Source organism: Larus michahellis, chromosome 4 (genome assembly GCF_964199755.1).
Source record: "Larus michahellis chromosome 4, bLarMic1.1, whole genome shotgun sequence".
Lineage (NCBI taxonomy): Eukaryota > Metazoa > Chordata > Aves > Charadriiformes > Laridae > Larus > Larus michahellis.
This window is the reverse complement of record NC_133899.1, coordinates 21642711-21660902: the sequence shown is the minus strand read 5'-3', so window position 1 is coordinate 21660902 and position 18192 is coordinate 21642711. Positions and strand designations below refer to the sequence as shown.

The 18192-nt window shown below is 51.6% G+C and overlaps 1 protein-coding gene across 1 annotated transcript in view; it reads left to right on the top strand.

Moving 5' to 3' along the window:
- HYDIN (HYDIN axonemal central pair apparatus protein) overlaps positions 1 to 18192 on the top strand; it is a 188174-nt gene that overhangs the window by 66477 nt on the left and 103505 nt on the right. Inside the window, exons 10-13 of the mRNA XM_074583386.1 lie at positions 941 to 1124; positions 10321 to 10420; positions 15836 to 15954; positions 17799 to 18022. Of these exons, the coding sequence (XP_074439487.1) occupies positions 941 to 1124; positions 10321 to 10420; positions 15836 to 15954; positions 17799 to 18022 (627 nt within the window). The remainder of the gene's footprint in view (positions 1 to 940; positions 1125 to 10320; positions 10421 to 15835; positions 15955 to 17798; positions 18023 to 18192) is intronic.

Sequence of the window (18192 nt, the reverse complement as noted above, 5' to 3'; positions counted from 1 at the left end):
TGGCTGTTGAGCCAGGTTGCTCTCTTGAGGGCTGCTAAGCTTTCAAAAAACCTGAGGAGGACTTGGGGGTGTCAGTGGATGAGAAGCTCAACATTAACACAACGTGCACTGGCAGCCCAGAAACCCCCCGCAGCCTGGGCTGCATCCCCAGCAGCGTGGGCAGCAGGGGGAGGGGGGGGATTCTGCCCCTCTGCTCCGCTCTGTGAGACCCCCCCTGCAGTGCTGCCTCCAGCGCTGGGGCACCAACAGCAGAAGGACACGGAGCTGTTGGAGCGGGGCCAGAGGAGGCCCCGGAGATGCTGGGAGGGCTGGAGCCCCTCTGCTGGGAGGACAGGCTGAGAGAGCTGGGGGGGTTCAGCCTGGAGAAGAGAAGGCTCCGGGGAGACCTTCCAGCCCCTGCCAGGCCCTAAAGGGGCTCCAGGAAAGCTGGGGGGGGACTCTGGAGCAGGGAGGGGAGCCATGGGACAAGGGTGAGCGGGTTTAAACTGGAAGAGGGGAGATTTAGGTGAGATCTGAGGCAGGAATTGTTTGCTGTGAGGGTGGGGAGCCCCTGGCCCAGGTTGCCCAGAGAAGCTGTGGCTGCCCCATCCCTGGAGGGGTTCAAGGCCAGGCTGGACGGGGCTTGGAGCAACGTGGTGTGGTGGGAGGTGTCCCTGCCCAGGGCAGGGGGTGGCACTGGGTGGGCTTTAAGGTCCCTTCCAACCCAACCATTCTGTGCTTCTTAGTTTATAAGCGTGGAGTAAACCCACCTGCCCTGCCAGGGTAGAACAAGTGATATTCTGATGGGTTTGGGACCCCCTGGCTCGGGGTCGGCCCCTTGCTGAGCTGCAGGGGCTGTTCCTCCCCGTGTGCGTTGCTGCCCCTGTGCTTACACGACAGTCTCTGCGAATATGTTGCTTATTAAATTATCTGCTTGGTTTGTCTCTCCCGGTGGCCGCAGGCTGTGTCACAGGCTGCGGAGGCAGGAAGAGGACCAGACGGATTACTTCCTCCAGGAGTGCTCGGTGGACCCCGCTCTCCGAGAACGCCTTTCCCTTCTCTCCCGCGCCTTCCAGAACCAGAGAGCAAAGGTGCAAGGAGACTCCATACTTTTCTCCGATGACATCTTCACCATCGAGCCGGTGGTAAGCGATAGCCGAGAACCTCCTCGTCGGATGAGGTCACTTGGCAGATCCCGGCATCAGCTGGCTCGATGTGCAAAGAGGGGAAAAACATCAGGTTTCTAGTGAGGCTGGGAGAGCTGGTTGCAAAAAGCATTTCTGAATCCTGCAGGCTCCTGACGGGCAGCGAGAGCCTGCCTAAAGCCAAGCTGCTGCAAGGGCTGTAAATTAAGGGCACTTAATAAGTGTCCTTCCAGCGTTCGGAGGTATCGATTGTTATATGTAAGGGCACACCTTGCATACTGTATGGGGATTAACAGAGCATATCAGAGCACTGTCAGTTCACATACTGACCTGAAGAATGAAATGGTCCTCCATGGAAAGGAGGCCAAATTCAAATTAATCCCAGAAATACCAATCCCTTCACATAACTAGGACTTAACGCTGGGTCTGAATCTCCCTTCCAGTGTCGTCTGTGAGCCTGGACACAAGACTGGCAGGTTTAAACAGACATTTGCAGTACCTACGTGCAATAGAAATCAAAATATTTTGCTTTCTTCTTTATGCAAGAAACAAGTCTCACATCCTTCGACCAGCCAAAGCCCTGATTCAGAGCATTTGCCTGGTCTGAGACGAAGAGTGCCTGCTGGCTGAGCAGCCCAAAATCCCCTCTCATCTTTGGAGTAAACCCTGGAATAAGCCCAACCTCCTTTTTTTTCTTATTAAAATAAGTGAACCTAATATTTTTCAAGGAAGGGGATGGTGTTCTGGTGGTTACTCCTATAGCCCCTATAAGGCTGAGAGCCACCAGTGTCAGAACAGCTGTGGTTTCACACCACTGTAGCTGACAGCAGCGTGGTGTGACCAAGGGATCGTGCCAGAGCAGTAGGAATATCACAGAGTGTGGGAGCTGATCAGCTGAGCGTTAAGAGCATCCAGCGGTGCATCAGAGCGGGTTTTGGAACGTCCTCCAGGGCTCCTGTTTAACCACGGTTGGACTGTGTCTCCACCACTAGCTTAACCCGCTTTTGAGCTCCTGAAGAGCATTAAGGTGAGGTCCAGAAGTCTGGCTGTCCCCAGCACCGAGTCCGTGTGCTCCATGTGATGATGTACGGACATAAAGCGTAGCCTGGCCCCTAGTCTTGAGTGGAATCCTTTCCTAAATGGCTGCCTTCGTGTTACATGGTTTGCTCTAGGGCTTGAATGTAAGTGGTCTGCCACACGAGTCTCTCTGCTTCTATCTTGTCCAGCATTATCAGTCTTTTGATTTCCATTAATTCCAGTATTTATGGAACAATCAGTTTCACATTCAGCGTTTAGCTCACGTCTGTCTTTCCCCCCGACATATGGGTGTCTTTACATCAAATGATAGCATTTTCTCCTCTGTATCGAATGTAGAACCTAAAAATCCACTGCCGTTGACTTCCGTAACCTTCTCTCTGGTGACGGCCCCAAAACCTTTCGCTTGGACAGACACTCTTCTTGTACTGCCATGTAAATCTGCTGGAAAGGCCCCCCAAAGGTGGGACCTTGCTGCCTTACAGACCTTCTGGCCAAAAGTGGCCACTCTCTTCTTCCCACCTATCACCCGTGACATCTGAGAGCACCCTACAGAAAGAATCAAACCCTTGTAACTGCTGACTGGAAGAAATAATTGCTTCCAGAGGTTAGGAGGCTGATGGAGGGGTAGTAGTCTTGGGATCGCTTTCAGGGTGGCTTTGCAGAGTTCGGGCAGAAGCTTTGCTGTCTAAGCGAACCGTTACCTGCCGGTGTTTTCAGATGTTGCTGTCTTCAGAAGCTGCAGCGGGTCTCTGCGGTCTGTGTAGGGTTAACTCACGGACGAAAATAATAACAAGAAAGAGGCGGCAGTGATTTTGGAATTGCCACGTGACCGTGAACACTCCGAGCAGCCGTCCAAGCCTGTGGGAAACAAGCTGTTACGCAACTCCGACTTTCCGAGCGCATCGCAAATTTGGTTTAATTTATTTTTGCAAATACACATGATGTGTCAGCAGAAGCAGCCGCGGTAGAAGCACAGGTGGCTACCAGAGGACAAAGTCCTTGCTTTCTGCTGCATCCTCCCCACCCCAGATTAGCCGTTAGTCACATTGCAGACACGTGGGAGCTGACTCCTTGGAAATGGAAACCAGAGGAAAGGGAGGACAAGGATGTGTTACCATTGCGCTGACCTTGACAAGTCATCACTCTGCTGTCAGTGCCTGGTAGTTACTCCTCAGTGTCATGTGTTAATTCTGAGCCGATGGAGGTGGTCTTCAAGATGTCCAGGTTATGAAGCTGCTGGTGGTGTTGATCCAGCAGCTGCTGGGCCAGGAGGTAACAGGGTTTTTTTTTATTCCCGCAAATCTCCAACTCAGCTGGGGAACCAAGCTGGTCCCCCTCCAAATGAGAGGTTACTACAGAGCACTTTGGTTTCTGGCAGCAGGCACTATCTCCAGCGGCAGCTGTGGTCCGTCCCGCAGCTCGCTGTGGGTTCGGTTATTTATGGAAAGAAGCAGATGTTCGTTTTGGCGCTGCCTTTTTCTCCAAAGTGCCCTGAACTAGAAGGATGCAATCTGGGTGTCATTCCGGTACTTCTGTTGCCAGCTCTGTCTTTGGTTTTCTCTCCACTTTGAGCAGCGATTTCCTTTCCATGGATCGCCTTCTCCCTCTGCAAAACCAAGTCGGGGATTTGGCCAACAGTTGGTGGTGCCCAGCGTTTCAAGACCGGCGTTTTCTTATTCAGGCTGGCGGAGATCTAGCAGATTCTTGTTATGGAGGGGCTGAGGGAAGGGGGAAGCAGGATCTGCAAGTATTTATGGTTGGGCTCTTGCATAGAGATCACTTCTGTAGCCGTGAGCCGTGGTGGGCTGTCCCCTCCCGTGTCACGTTGCTTCACGCTGTAGCAACGCCAGGGTGGAAGAGCTGGAGGTTTTGTGCTGTCTCCTCATACAGCCGCTCGCTGTGTTTTGTGCCACCTGCCAGTTGCAGCCTGGCTGAAGCTGACGTTCAGCCAGAAGCGTTGCAATATCGTGTTCACGGCACTGTATGTGTTTTATTTCTGTCCTGGTTAGCATCCACGGGAGTTCCCTGTGCTCTGACTCAGCTGCTGTCCTATGGAGGAGATGTGAGCCCTGGCCGACCCCTGGCTCCTGCGGGGTCCTGAGGCTCATACGCGTGCAGCAGTAGCCTGCAGGGGTGGGTAATGAAGCATATCCTTTTAACCAGCAGTGCTTTTTTCCCCTGTGGGCTAGAGCAGGACTGTGAGGAAACCTCTTCGACAGCCTATTTTAATTTCCTGGGAGGAATAACTCACAATATTTTTCTGGTTTTATAGTTTGATGTGCAGCAGGAATGAAGGGAGAAATGACAAAAATTTCCCAGAATAGTTACGTCTTTAAAGAACTCGTTTTAGCTGTGGAATAGTAGAATAAAGTGTAACTGGTTATTTATTCTTGCCGTCTGCCTTTGGAGTGAAACCGTCTGGCTTATAGCTTCACCGACAACACAGTGAAGCAATCTGTGGATGTACTGCCAAAAATTTCCCCGTTGGATCCTGCAGAACGGCGATTTCGTATCGGGAGCTCAAGAGACCGAGTCTCTGAACTGCTGGTGCAGGTTTTTCTTGGGAGTGAGGATATTGGTGCAGGGCTCCAGTGATACTGCCGCATTAGGATTGTTCCAGAGAGCTGTGCTGATGCGTATGAAAGGAGGGGTTTTATTGCTAGTCCATCGGCTTGCTTCCTCTGGTGCCTTGGAGGAGTCTCCTCTGCCTTGGGATCCAGAAGGTCCTCAGATGTGTGGAGATCTGTCCCTCATCTGGAGTGCTGTGTCCAGTTCTGGGCTCCCCAGTTCAAGAAGGACAGGGAACTGCTGGAGAGGGGACAGCAAAGGGCTACCAAGATGATGAGGGGACTGGAACACCTCTCTGATGAAGAAAGGCTGAGGGACTTGGGGCTGTTCAGTCTGGAAAAAAGAGTGCTGAGGGGGGATCCTATCAATGCTTATAAACACTTAAAGGGTGGGTGTCAGGAGGATGGGGCCAGGCTCTTTTCAGTGGTGCCCAGCGACAAGACAAGAGGTAACGGCCACAAATTTGACCATAGGAAGTGCATCTCAACACGAGGAGGAACTTCTTTCCTGTGAGGGTGGCAGAGCCCTGGCACAGGCTGCCCAGAGAGGTGGTGGAGTCTCTGTCTCTGGAGACATTCCAAACCCACCTGGACGTGTTCCTGTGCCACCTGCTGTGGGTGACCCTGCTCTGGCAGGGGGTTGGACAGGATCATCTCCAGAGGTCCCTTCCAACCCTGTCAGTCTGTGATTCTGGGATGTTGGTGCATTGTTTCCTGGAGCGTGGCAAGACATTGTCCGCAGCAAGGGGGGTTTGTGTGCTGCACCCCCATCTCTTTTGGTCGTAAAAGAAGAAATGACATTGGCCCAAAGCTCCAGGCTCCCTCCTGGAGTGTACAGAGAGATCCCAGCAGCATTGCAGCAATCACTGTGGTCTTGGCGGTATCGAGCACATCATCCCACGTCCCACCAGGAGCTCAGCAGCTCTGAGTAGCACCTGCAGGGACTCCCTCCCGCTCCCTTGCTGTCTGGAGCTGTCTGCTTGCAGTGGTCTCCCAGGTCCTTGCTGAAGCTGGTTTGGTTTTATTTGGTGCAGTGGAATTTCACCATTTTGATCTTCAGTTTGGGCCATGTTGGTCCAAGATCAAGTTCCAGAGTCAGATAAACGCCCTGCCAGCACTGACCCAGCTCCGGTTCCCCTTTCCACAGCAACGGTGATGCAGGGATGGAAGGAGACTGGGTTATCAGGAAAAAAAATTTCACTGTAGGGTGGTGAGCCCCTGGTGCAGGTTGCCCAGAGAAGCTGTGGCTGCCCCATCCCTGGAGGAGTTCAAGGCCAGGCTGGACGGGGCTTGGAGCAACCTGGGCTGGTGGTGGGAGGTGTCCCTGCCCAGGGCAGGGGGTGGCACTGGGTGGGCTTTAAGGTCCCTTCCAACCCAAACCATTCTGTGGTTCTGTGACATTTGTTATCCCAAACCAGGTTAATCCAAAGCCGCAAAGACGAGAAGGGATTCCTCTGAGGGGCAGTTCTTGGTGTTGAGCCCAGGGCCCGTGCTGATGCCACTGTCTGGACTGTGCGATAGCATGTAGCCATGCATTCCTGGGGCTAGCCCACCACTGGTGTGGTGTGAGGACTACCCGAGGTTTTTACATCACTCTGGGGAGGGGAGGTGTCCCTGTTGTCTGTCTTTGACACAAAGCCCAGGTTCTCCAACCTGTGACGTTCAGCTTCTCTATTCAAGGGGATGTAGGCTGTGTAGACCGAGGCTCCCTGTAGATGATCCACGTTAGATATCTGAAGTTTGTGCAGTGTGAATACTCCCATGTCTCTTCTGAACGCTTGAGGGCATTCGGGCCTTGAAGATTCAGCCCTTATTCCTCCTGTACGTTGGGACCTCCTTGAAGAAACCGGAGCTAACGGTGCTGACCTGCCAGAGCAGCCTCTGGAAGGTTTTCGCTGCCCTGAGAGGAGCATTGGAAGTACCGCAGTAGCCCAGATGGACTCTGCAGTGGCCAAAAGCCTCGCTGTGCCTCTGTGTCTGTATGCTGTAAAACAGGGAAGTGGAATTTACTGAAATATTTTTTTTAAATGAAGTTCTCTTTCTATTACCTCCTGCTTGCTGTAGTCGTGATGTCTCCCTGCGCGTATTCCCTGTAGCACTCGGGATCGTGGCTGTGGAAGTGGCCGTAGGGACTCAGGCATGCAGAGCGTCCGTCTGTCTGGCTGCCAGAGCTCTGTGGAGGAGCAGGGAAGTTTGCCATCCCAGTCCTGCTCACCCAAAGCTCAATGGGCAGTGACCGGAGCGGGACAGGCCACGTGGGTGACAACAAGACAGAGCTGTCGCGAGCATCAAGCACGTGCTGTTGCTGAACCGTCTCCCGCTCCTGGCTCTGCGCCGCCTTCCTGCGTCCCCTGTCAGCTGCCTCCGTGATATATTGCTGTTACCGCACTCCAAAACAGCAGGGTAAGATCACCGTGTCGGTTATATTTCTGTCGCAGATGTGCTGGCCTTGGAGTTCACGGAATCCCAAAGTCAGCTAAACTCGCTCAGCTAGAAAACTGCACTGTTCTTAGCAGATACATATTCATCAGGCCGGCGCGTCTTTTTAATTTTCTTCCTTTCCTGCTTAGCTTCATTTTTGCTTATGAATTGTATTGCGTTTGCTTCCATTAACGGGAGATGTATTGCCTCTGTCAGCCCCTGAGTAATAACCAAACTGCCCCGAAGCGTCCACAGGGCCAATATATCTGATTGCGGCACATAAAATAGACCAGTGAGTACCATCAGCCAGCGATCCGGCAGGCTCGAACAGCGCAACAGTACTTTGTTAGATAGTTGACCTGAAAGACCGATACTGCCGCATTGCGCTCAAAGAAGTTTGTTTTCTGGCCTGGGTGGAAGAGAGGGGAGGGATGCTCTGAGTTTCCCAGGCATGAAACTCTCTGAGTTTCCCAGGCTCTATGAAACCTCCTTCTGGTTGGTAGGAGCTCGGCTTTAGAGCGTTGCACTCAGTGGTGACGTAGTGGTAAAAAAAGCTCGCTCTGCTCTTTCAGGTAGATCCCAAAGTCTTGCAAGCGGTAACGCCGTGCCAGCAAAAGAACGGGGTGCTCGGTTTCCGGGAGGCATCGTCTGTCTGACAGCTCTAAGCCGCGTGCTCCCGGTGATCCAGCTGCACGCGGCCCTCGTAAGCCTGATTGCCAGGATTTGAGTGTCCTTCTGCATCGGTTTTTCACCCCCAGCCCCGCCAGACCTGTCCCGTCTCATTCGAATACCTTCTCTCCCTGGTTTGCGATCTGGCACGTGGGGCTCCGTGAAGCAAATGGACTTTCCCTTGGAGGCATCTGGGTGGCCGTTTTGAAAATGGGCTCTTTTCACTCCCCTGCACCCCTGGGTTTTGGTTTTAAGGCATCCCATCCTCCCCTACTTTACATCCCCCCTGTACGAGAAGGACCTCAAGCATCACCACCGCTCTCAGGATAGTGGCAGTGAGTGTTTGTGGAGCTGACAGTGCTGGTGAGCCCGGCAAAGCACCGTTTGCCATGCAGGAACCCAACGAGGGCTCTCTGCAGCCCTCCGGGCAGCGGACCACAGCGCCTGGAGAAAAAAACGGCTCAGCCCATGCAGCAGCCTTCAAGGAGAAGGGCAGAAACGCCAGTGAGCTGGGACGTGTGTTGGGCTGTTGGGCTGGAAGCAAAGGCAAGCAGCTGCCTGGAGCATCCCTCCCTCCCCCAGGGACAGCCTGCCCGGGCTGCGACCACGGAATTCAGTCTGTTAAACACACAGCGAGCAGCTGGGTGAGGAGTGCTGGTGAGTGATTAGGTTCTAGTTAGCCAAGCCAGGGAAATCTGTCATCCCAGGGTTTTTTCTCAGTGGCTCAGCTTAGGCGAGCTCCAGGCGCCGGAGCGGAGCTTGTGTTGTTCAGAGCACCCCGAATGCTTTTATTTCTGCAAATCCAAGATAACTGTGTGGATGCTCAGTGCACGCAGCATCCCCGCGGTACCCAAAGGCCCCGATATCTGGCTGTGGGTTGCAGGCTGGTGGCCCCAGTTTCCTTCCTCAAGCAAGTGTGTTGTCATAGAATAAGGCTTCATCTTCGTCCAGTTGCCTGCCGGATAGAAATACAAAGTACGTTTGATCTGGCGAATGTCTTTGCTCGACGTTTGGAGAGGAATCCAAGTGACTTTATCCTTTTAGACTTCCCTTTTCTTCTCATTGCGGTGGTGATGGTTTGTTGGCGTTCGAAACGGTTTTCTCCACCCGTTCTTCCCTCCGTCCTGTTGACTCCGAGCAGACTCTGCGTTAGGGACTTGTTTGCAGCTGCGGCCCGATAACTCCCCGTGTCATAGCCCCTTGAATTTTGCGGGGACTGTCCTTTGAGCTGTAAGGGCTGAGTCGATGGGGAGCATTATAGTTATTTAATATTTATGCTGCAGGAGTGCCGGAGGCTCCAGTCAGTTCAAGACTCTTCTGGACAAAGTACCGAGGATACCCAGCAGCAAGCAGAATCAAAACCTCGCTTTGTTGATAGAAAAATCACTCCCTTCTTTTTTGCCTCCTTCTGGAAGCTAAATTTTTCATTCCTGGCCAAGCATCATTACAGTTGTCAGAGGTGCGCGTGTTTATGTCAACAAATGCACGAAGAGACATTCGCAGTGCTAGGGGTTGAGGGGATGTGAGCGGTGCCTTTGTTTAAACCAGTGGCAAGAAGCGAGTGAAACCCTTTACAAACCAGGGCTGGCTCCGAAAATGTGTGACAAGGCTCCCTGGGACGGAGTGCCGGGACTCTGTGGGAGAGAAGACCCCGAGGAAGCAGCAGACAGTTGCAGAAGCGCTGGTAGCACGGCCCAAGCTTAAACCTCTGAACATGATGAGGAAAAGAGCTATTTTTGGTTGAGATTTTTTTTTTTTTTGGTTTTAAGAGGCATGGAGCTGTAGGCAAACCCCATCTCTTGTTGTTAGAGCCTGTGCTCAGGGAAACAGGAGCGTGTGCACCTCGCAGAGAGAAAAAGGATGCATCTGACTCTCAGCTTCGTTCCCAGCTCTCCTGTCACCTCCGTGCCGGCTGGCTGCTCGTGGCACCGAGCAGGAGCAGCCACCGGTGGGGGAGGACTCTGTTCTTCATCCATCCCCGGGCAGGAGGCTCGTTCTGCTCGGTGCTGAGCGCCCCAGCTCACCGCAGCACGTTAGATGCATCGTATGTGTTACGGGTGAAGGGTGTGAGAGGCAGCGCTTCCGTAACTGAAAATGGAAAAATCTGTTTCGTTTGCTATATCTCCTCCGATCTGAGTAAAAGCATTCCCGTAGCCATAGTGATAGAGGGAAATGCAGGAAGGTTTGGAGGAGAGAGGGACTTTTCCTTAGACTGACCGGTACCTCGGAAGAAATCCTGCTTGATTCACTGGAGTGTGAGCCAGTTTTAGGGGTATAACAAAGCCACCGTTTAACAAAAAACCTGTACTGGGTGCCAGTAAAGGTAAGGGCCTTAAAAAGGTTTTTTTGCAGCTGCTTCTAAACCCTTATAGATTTTGTTGATAAGTGTTGCTTGCTCCCTGCTCTTCATTGATGCTCTAAATATAGGCTGCAGGGCTGTGGTTGAAAAGAAGAAATGTAATGTTGGAAGATAAATGGTTTGCTGTCTCCTTCTGTTTTAGGAGGGAGATGTCTGGCCCAATTCTTCGGCTGAAATTAATGTGATCTTTAAACCCCGAGAAGCCAGAATCTATCAACAAACGGTCTACTGCGACATCTCAGGTACAGCTCCTCTCTCCTGCTCCTGTTACCCACAGGGAAGGCAAATGGTCTTCCAGTCCCCTCGGTTCTCCTGGGGGTGCTTGGATGGGTTCATGGTCAGCAAGGCAGTGTTGGCACATGCCCACTGTCCCTCTGGCTTCCAGGTGGTCTCCTGTCCAAGGCCAGCCTTTGGGATGCCTGGCTACAAGCTTGGATCACTGATCCCACAACAATAGAGGCAGTGAAGGGATACGTTTTCATGCCATGGGTTGGCCAGCATTTTCTCTGCTGTGAGGTGTCTGTAAAGGTCAAAGAACCACACAGCAGAAGAGCTTCAGTGGATGAGCCCTAAGCCCTTATAGACCATTTACACAGCGTCACAGAATGGTTCGGGTTGGAAGGGACCTTAAAGCCCACCCAGTGCCACCCCCTGCCCTGGGCAGGGACACCTCCCACCAGACCACGTTGCTCCAAGCCCCGTCCAGCCTGGCCTTGAACACCTCCAGGGATGGGGCAGCCACAGCTTCTCTGGGCAACCTGGGCCAGGGGCTCCCCACCCTCACAGCAAACAATTTCTTCCTCAGATCTCACCTAAATCTCCCCTCTTCCAGTTTGAGGCCTTTACCCCGTGTCCTATCATTACACTCCCTGATCCAGAGTACCTCCCTATCCTTCCTGTAGGCCCCCTTTAGGGACTGGAAGGGGCTGGAAGGTCTCCCCGGAGCCTTCTCTTCTCCAGGCTGAACCCCCCCAGCTCTCTCAGCCTGTCCTCCCAGCAGAGGGGCTCCAGCCCTCCCAGCATCTCCGGGGCCTCCTCTGGCCCCGCTCCAACAGCTCTGTGTCCTTCTTGTGCTGAGGGCTCCAGAGCTGGATGCAGTACTCCAGGTGGGGTCTCACAGAGTGGAGCAGAGGGGCAGAATCCCCTCCCTCGCCCTGCTGCCCACGCTGCTTTTGATGCAGCCCAGGATGCAGTTGGCTTTCTGGGCTGCAAGTGCGCATTGCCGGCTCACGTTGAGCTTCTTGTCCACCATCGCCCCCAAGTACTCCCCAAGCCTGTTCTCCAGCCATTCTCCGCCCAACCTGTATTTGTGCCTGGGATTGCCCTGGCCCAGGTGCAGCACCTTGCACTTGGCCTGGTTGAACTTCAGTTTACCTCCAAGGTGGGTCTTTATTATTCTGTTGCACCGTCTGAGGCAGTAGGAGCTGAGTTACAAATGTGCTCCCAGACCCTGGATCACCTCCCATTACCCAGCTGCTGCCAGCCCTGGGGTGGCTGAGCGCTGCTGGACAAAAGGACCACCTCTGGCCAGCAAGTGCCTCTCTCCCTGCGTGGGAATTGTCACCTTGTGACTGCGAGTCCGTGGTGCATACACAGGTAGTGTTGCACAGGGCTGGCTGTCCTCAGCAGGGCGAACTCCCTCCCTGGAAACCAGAGTCTGAGCAGCCCGCTGGACAAGCTTTATGCTCCTCCTGTCTTACAGAAGCGCTGTCGAGTCTTTTTTGGGAGCGGTTATCGTTGACTCACCCAAGTTATGCCGTCTTTGCCCTTACAGAGGTGACCCCTTTGCTGTGCTAGCATGGGGCAGGGAATGCTTGCAGCGAGCTGCGTGGTTCGGGTTACCTTGTCCTTCCTCCGCATGATGCTGCTTAAGGGTTTTTTTGAGAGTGGGAGATTGCTGTTGGATTTCCACCCAAGGAACTTGATGGTTTTTCCCCATCTAAAAGGATGAGGTGCAAGGTCCGTGGTCTTCCAGCAGCCAGGCTCCTGTTCCGGAGGGTGCTGGAATCACGAACCCAGCTGCTTTCTTGCTTCCCCTACCACTGCAGGCTGACGGATACAAATGTCATGAAACAGCTTTTTATTTATACAGTAATTGCTCAGGGTTTACTTGGCAAATGCCACCTACGGTAATTACACAGGGCTTGTGTTAACAAACTGTCTTCCTGCCCACCAGCTGCAGTTGTTAGAGCTGTGGAAGGAAAGGGATTGATTTTTAAAAAGTCGCTCCCGAGGGATTCCTCACTTGGCGCCGGGCTCTGGGATTCGTGCTCTGGTGATGGGGGCGTCCATCACTTTGCTGCAGAGGTCTCCAGGGGTTGCGTCGGGAGAGCTTTTCTTCATTGCAGAGAAATAAGAAAACTACTTGCAGGCAAGCCTTGAGCCGGTCTGGGAGCCGCAGGAAGCGGAGCTGGGCGAGTGAGCTGTGTTTGGAAAGAGGAGCCTGTTTGTGAAAGACCCCGATGGGCCCTTGGGAGAGCTGTAACTCTTCCACCGGCTCCTTGGAAGAGGACCTCAAGCAGGTCATTTAAATGATGCGCCTACTCCCCCAGCCCTTACAAAACAGAGCTGATCCACTGTATTGCCAGGATGGAAACGCCAAGCTCCCTGGGGGCAAAACGAGTTTAGCGAAAGCACCGATCTTTAACTAGGGGCCCAATTAGTTTTGCTTCTTGATTCCTCTCAGAAGTGTGACTGCATTCCACATGCCTTTGCAAGCCAGCCGCAAATCCCTTCAGAGGGTGACTGGCAGCCGGCGTGTGCCCTGTGCCAGGAATATTTGGGAGCTTTGCCCCAGCGCAGCACCGGGAATTGCGCAGCTGGATCTCACAACCTGCTGGAAAGGGGCTTTGCTGGCCTCCACGGATCGCTGAGCAGGTGCTTCTGGATCGGGTGATACACGGAACCCATCAGCACTCTGCCGCTGGCAAAGCCGGCGGTTAAGAAAGGGGTTGAAATTTGCTCTTGGCAAATATTTACGCTCAAAATTAACTTCCTTAGTTATTCACGCAAATAAAGCTGTGGCTCTCGAGTGCTGGAAGGAAGCGCGCGGTGGCGGGGCAGAGACACCTGAAATTCAGTTTTTAGGTTTGTCCGCACAGGGGACTGTATTGGGTTACACCTTGCGAAACCCCTTTCTAAGCCACTCTTGCCAGGGAGAAGCAAAATCCCAAATGATGGTCACTCCCTTGCCTTGTGACAGAAGTGTCCTGCAGCGTGTAAAACTATTTGTTGACGTGGTCAGGTGAGAATCGCATTCAAAGACAGTCACAAAACATGGGGACATTCTGTGAACGAGAAACCGAGTGTCAGAAACAAAGTCCTGTGCTGTCGGGCCACCTACACCCCTCTTTATCTGAAAGCAAGGCAGCAACGCCAAATTGTGCACCCTACGTGACGTGCCAAGGCGTTGTTCCTACTGAGATCCAAATCCTTGCTCCACGGTACCGGGTGTGGATTTGGGATGGAGGACTCCATGCCGTTGGTCCGTGTGCTCTGGGACACGTTATGGTGGGAGCCATCACGGGGCCTTGGGCAAAGGCTTGGATGTTCCTCAAAGCCCCAGCTCCTAGTGAAGAGGAGGACGTGCTCTCTTGTTTTTGTTTCCCTCTTGGCAATCCTGTAGTTCACTCTGCTCCTCCTCCTTTGGGAAAAGCGCTCTCTGAGGTTCACCTGGAAGGAGGCAAAGCAAAACTTCTGGGATTTCCTAAAGTCCCAGGATCGACATATGGGTAGGAGAAAGGATGGTTTCTACGGAACTTCAGGAGAGGTCGAGGACCTACTGCAGAAGGGGAAGAACTCTCACTGATTTTTTCAATCGTGGGACACGCATCAGTGGCCATGGGACATGTCTTAGCGTGATGATGGACAAAAGCTTGTCGCTTGGAAACCTTTGCCATTTCCGAAGAGCTTTGGTGGTTTAGACCTAGGGATTTTAAGGAAAATTAAGCCACACGTGATGCAGGATGGAGAAATCTTTTGGCAGTGAGCACCCGTATTGCCTCCTCTGTAATATCTGTGAAATAGAAATACACAGCCCTCCAATTAACACCTGAGCCATGGCGCATCGCTCTCATCTCTATCGGCTGGGCTTTGGCTGGATCCACCTAAATAATGTTGAATTGGACAAAAGCTCCCTAGCTCTTCCGTTCTGGCTTTGGCCACTGTCAAACATCCTCATCCCATGGTTGCAAGACCCAACGCTCATTGAAAAGGCTGTTCCAGGGGAGTTTTGTTTTATTTTTCAAGTTGTGATCTAGTCGCTATGTCACACCTGGGCTGCTCTTTGCCACAAGAAGCCATTTTGGACATTCTGGAATAACTCTGCAGCAGGCTTTGTTTAAAAAAAAAAAAAAAAAAAAAAAAAAAAAAAAAAAAAAAAAACAACCAGCCTTCAATCTCTAACCTTTAATCAAAGGAGCTCGAAGGACAGAGGAATATTTTTGCGCCAAAGCTGCGTTGAAGGTTATATACAGCTTCTGGGGCTCTCTCCTTGTGCTCCTCACTTCCCGTGCGGAGTAGGGTGGGATGGCAGGGAGACCCAAGCTGAAATTTGAGCTGGGATTTGGGCCCTTCGGGCTGCTCCAGTGGTGCGAAACAGCCTTCAGACTGAAAGATCCTGCGCTATGTCGCCTGACGGAAGGAAATTAGCATCTTGGAGTTTAGCTCGAAGCCTTGTGGTCTCGGCTACCTTTGCAGCAAGGTGCGTGCGTATTAGCGGTATATTTATGGCTTCTCTGATCTCAGCAGGGAGGAGGCTGGTTTTCCGTGACTGCTCAGCTTCAGGTAAGGTGTCTTTACGAAGCCTCTTGGTATCCCGGTGGGAATAGGTGAGTGCTTCTCCTCTCTGGAGACATAAAGCCCTGCGTTATTTAGGTGCTGCTGCAGGAGGTGAGCCCTCGGTCACCCAGCCGTAGGTTGGGCAGAGCGGGTGGCTGAGATGTCGAGCATTGAGATAGATGCAGAAGAGCAGCCATGGCTTGGAGCAAAGGATAGACGCGGCTGGAGAGGCGTCTTCATCAAACATAGGCAAAGTCATCCTGTGAAGCTGTGGCTGCCCCGTCCCTGGAGGTGTCCAAGGCCAGGCTGGATGGGGCTTGGAGCAACGTGGTGTGGTGGGAGGTGTCCCTGCCCAGGGCAGGGGGTGGCACTGGGTGGGCTTTAAGGTCCCTTCCAACCTGAACCATTCTGTGATTCTGGGCTCTGAGCAGCCCTCGGATGTGTGTATCGCTGTTAGCAGAGCCCTTCGCCTTGCTTGGGCTTCTCACCTTCCGTGCTGTCATCTCCCATCGCGTCAGTATAGACAGCGTATTTTTATCTTCAGTTCCGTTTCACGAGCTTTGCGCCTTCACTGAAGGGTTTTCAAAGCTCATCTAAGAACAGGGGAAGAAATTCAGAATTTATGTTTTTAAACTTAGAATCACTTTTTCGGGGTGCAAATTCATCACTAAATGAGAAGCCAGCCCAAGGGCTTGGTTAGAAATTAGAAACCAGCCCCAAGGCTTATCCCCTGAAGGTAAACAAGCATCCCGTATCTTCTCCTGGAGCATCTAGAACTGATCCCATCCAGCCTGGAGTCAGGGACTAGCCTTGAGGCAGCCTGAAAAATCCAGGATAATGGAGGGAATTACTGTACTGAAATGGAAATCTCTCCCCAGGCCGTGAGACCAGGCTGCCCCTGCGCATCAAAGGGGAAGGCATAGGGCCCCGGCTCCGCTTCAGCTTTGACCAGCTGGACATCGGGAAGGTTTTTATTGGATCGGCCCACAGCTATGAGGTGAGCAGCAGGGGGTCGGGGGTGGATCCTGCTGGCTCCCCGTGGGATTTCTGGTGAACTCAGGCAGTTGGGAGCAGGCAATATTTGACATAATAGTCAAATCGGGGAGGGGGGGGGATGTTTGTGGAATCCAGATATGTTTGATGGGGTCTGAAAGGTCTGTATGTTGCTCGTGAAGCCCTAATCCCTGCTTTTTGGCAGTCTCCCTTTGAGATCAGCTGGGAGGCTTCACGTAAAAAAACCCCAACCCTTGACAGGCGCAAGCAGCATTGGGTCAAAAAGATAAGGATTCAGAGGCTTTTGTTTCAGCCCTTGGATGCAACGCACCTTTGTACTCTGGCTCTTAAAAGGCAGCTGGAATAAACTCACTGCGTTTGACCTCAAGTCCATTGCAAACAGTTTTCGGTGAAGTGCATCCTGCCATCCTGGGAGTCAGAGGAAAGGCGTCCAGGCTCCTGGCTCAGCTCTATCCCTGCCAAAGACACAGGGGAGGGCTTCCCCTTGCCCCCACTGGTCCCTCGCTGCTCTTCAGGCTCCAGCTCCACCAAGAGCAAAGCATTTCTGGAAATGAAGCAAAGGAACTTTCTATATATCTGCCTCCCCTTTCAATGGTGTCAAGTCTTCTGCAAAAAAGAAAAAAACAAAACAAAACAAAACCCACAAAACAAAAAAAAACAAAAACAAAAAACCAAACCAAAACAAAAAAAAAAACCAAAAAAAAACCCCAAGATAGAACGACCGAAAGAGGTGGAAAATGAGACAATACATCATGCCAGACGCTTTCAAAAGCTTGACTCTGGCAGGGAAGGACACATTAAGGTGTTTTCCTACCAAAATATTGTGCGCTCTGTGCATTTTTAATGCTGATACTTTATTGATTCTCTCTATCAATATATTGTTTTCATTACTTGAGAAAATGTGAATAAGTAGATGATGCTGTTGGTGCTGTCCTAAGCAGCTGGAGGGAAACGTCAGCTCAGCGCAGGATCCCAAAGTGCAATTTGCCTGTTTGAGCAAAGACTAAGAAACTAAAAACGTTAAAGAATAAAGAAAAGAAACCCAAATTACATACTGTAGCAGAGCTGGGGAATGCCGCTGAAGCTGGTTCCTGAGGTGTCTCCTACATGCAATGAACTCATTGGCTGCAATGGAAGCTGAAGGTCTTCTGCCCTTGGCAGGATGGGACTCAGCTGGAGCAGAAGCAGTTGTTGATGATTCCCTAGTAACGAATTCACTAGTAATTCCTCCTCCTCCTCCTCCTCAACTGGCCTTCCTTGCTTTTAGGGACAGGTCTGAATCAACTGGGTGATGCTGAGCAGGTCCTCTACGCTGCAAGTCGAGGTGGACCGCTCTGTGTCCACGGAATAAACGTTTATATGAAGTTTATATGAAGTTTATATGAAGTTTATATGAAGTTTATATGAAGTTTATATGAAGTTTATATGAAGTTTATATGAAGTTTATATGAAGTTTATATGAAGTTTATATGAAGTTTATATGAAGTTTATATGAAGTTTATATGAAGTTTATATGAAGTTTATATGAAGTTTATATGAAGTTTATATGAAGTTTATATGAAGTTTATATGAAGTTTATATGAAGTTTATATGAAGTTTATATGAAGTTTATATGAAGTTTATATGAAGTTTATATTCACCGTTTTGCATGAAAAAATCCAAAGGCGGAACTTGTCCCGTTGTGTTTTCTTTGGCTTCTGCCAAGCAGCAGCACGCAGCATCTTCTGCCTTTTGCAGATGTTCATTGTTTAATTAGAAAACAAATCAGCCTCCTATCAGAAAGGAAGATTCCTTATGTATTTCCATGTTGCTTTCTTGCTGCTGCAGGCGATCCTGTTTAACGAAGGAGCCATCAATGCTCTCTTCAACTTGGTCCCTCCAGCTACGGCTCTGGGCTCCTGCTTCACCTTTCTCCCCGAGGAGGGTGTCATTTTGCCAGATGAGCTCCAAGCCATCCAGATCTCCTTCAGTTCCACCATCCTGGGGAAGTTCACGGAAGAATTCCGGTTCAATGTCAATGGAGCCCCCGAGCCTGTGACCTTGACTATCAGGTGAGGAGGGTTATAGGAGGTCGGTGGGCACATCCGTGGGTAATCTCTGGGTGATCTTCTCCTGCCTCTACCACGTTTTATGGGGAAGGAGAGGAGGGGGAAGATTAAAAAAAAAAAAAGGTGTTGTTGAAGGTCTTAGTGTGGGGATGCTAGGATCGGAGCTGAGACTG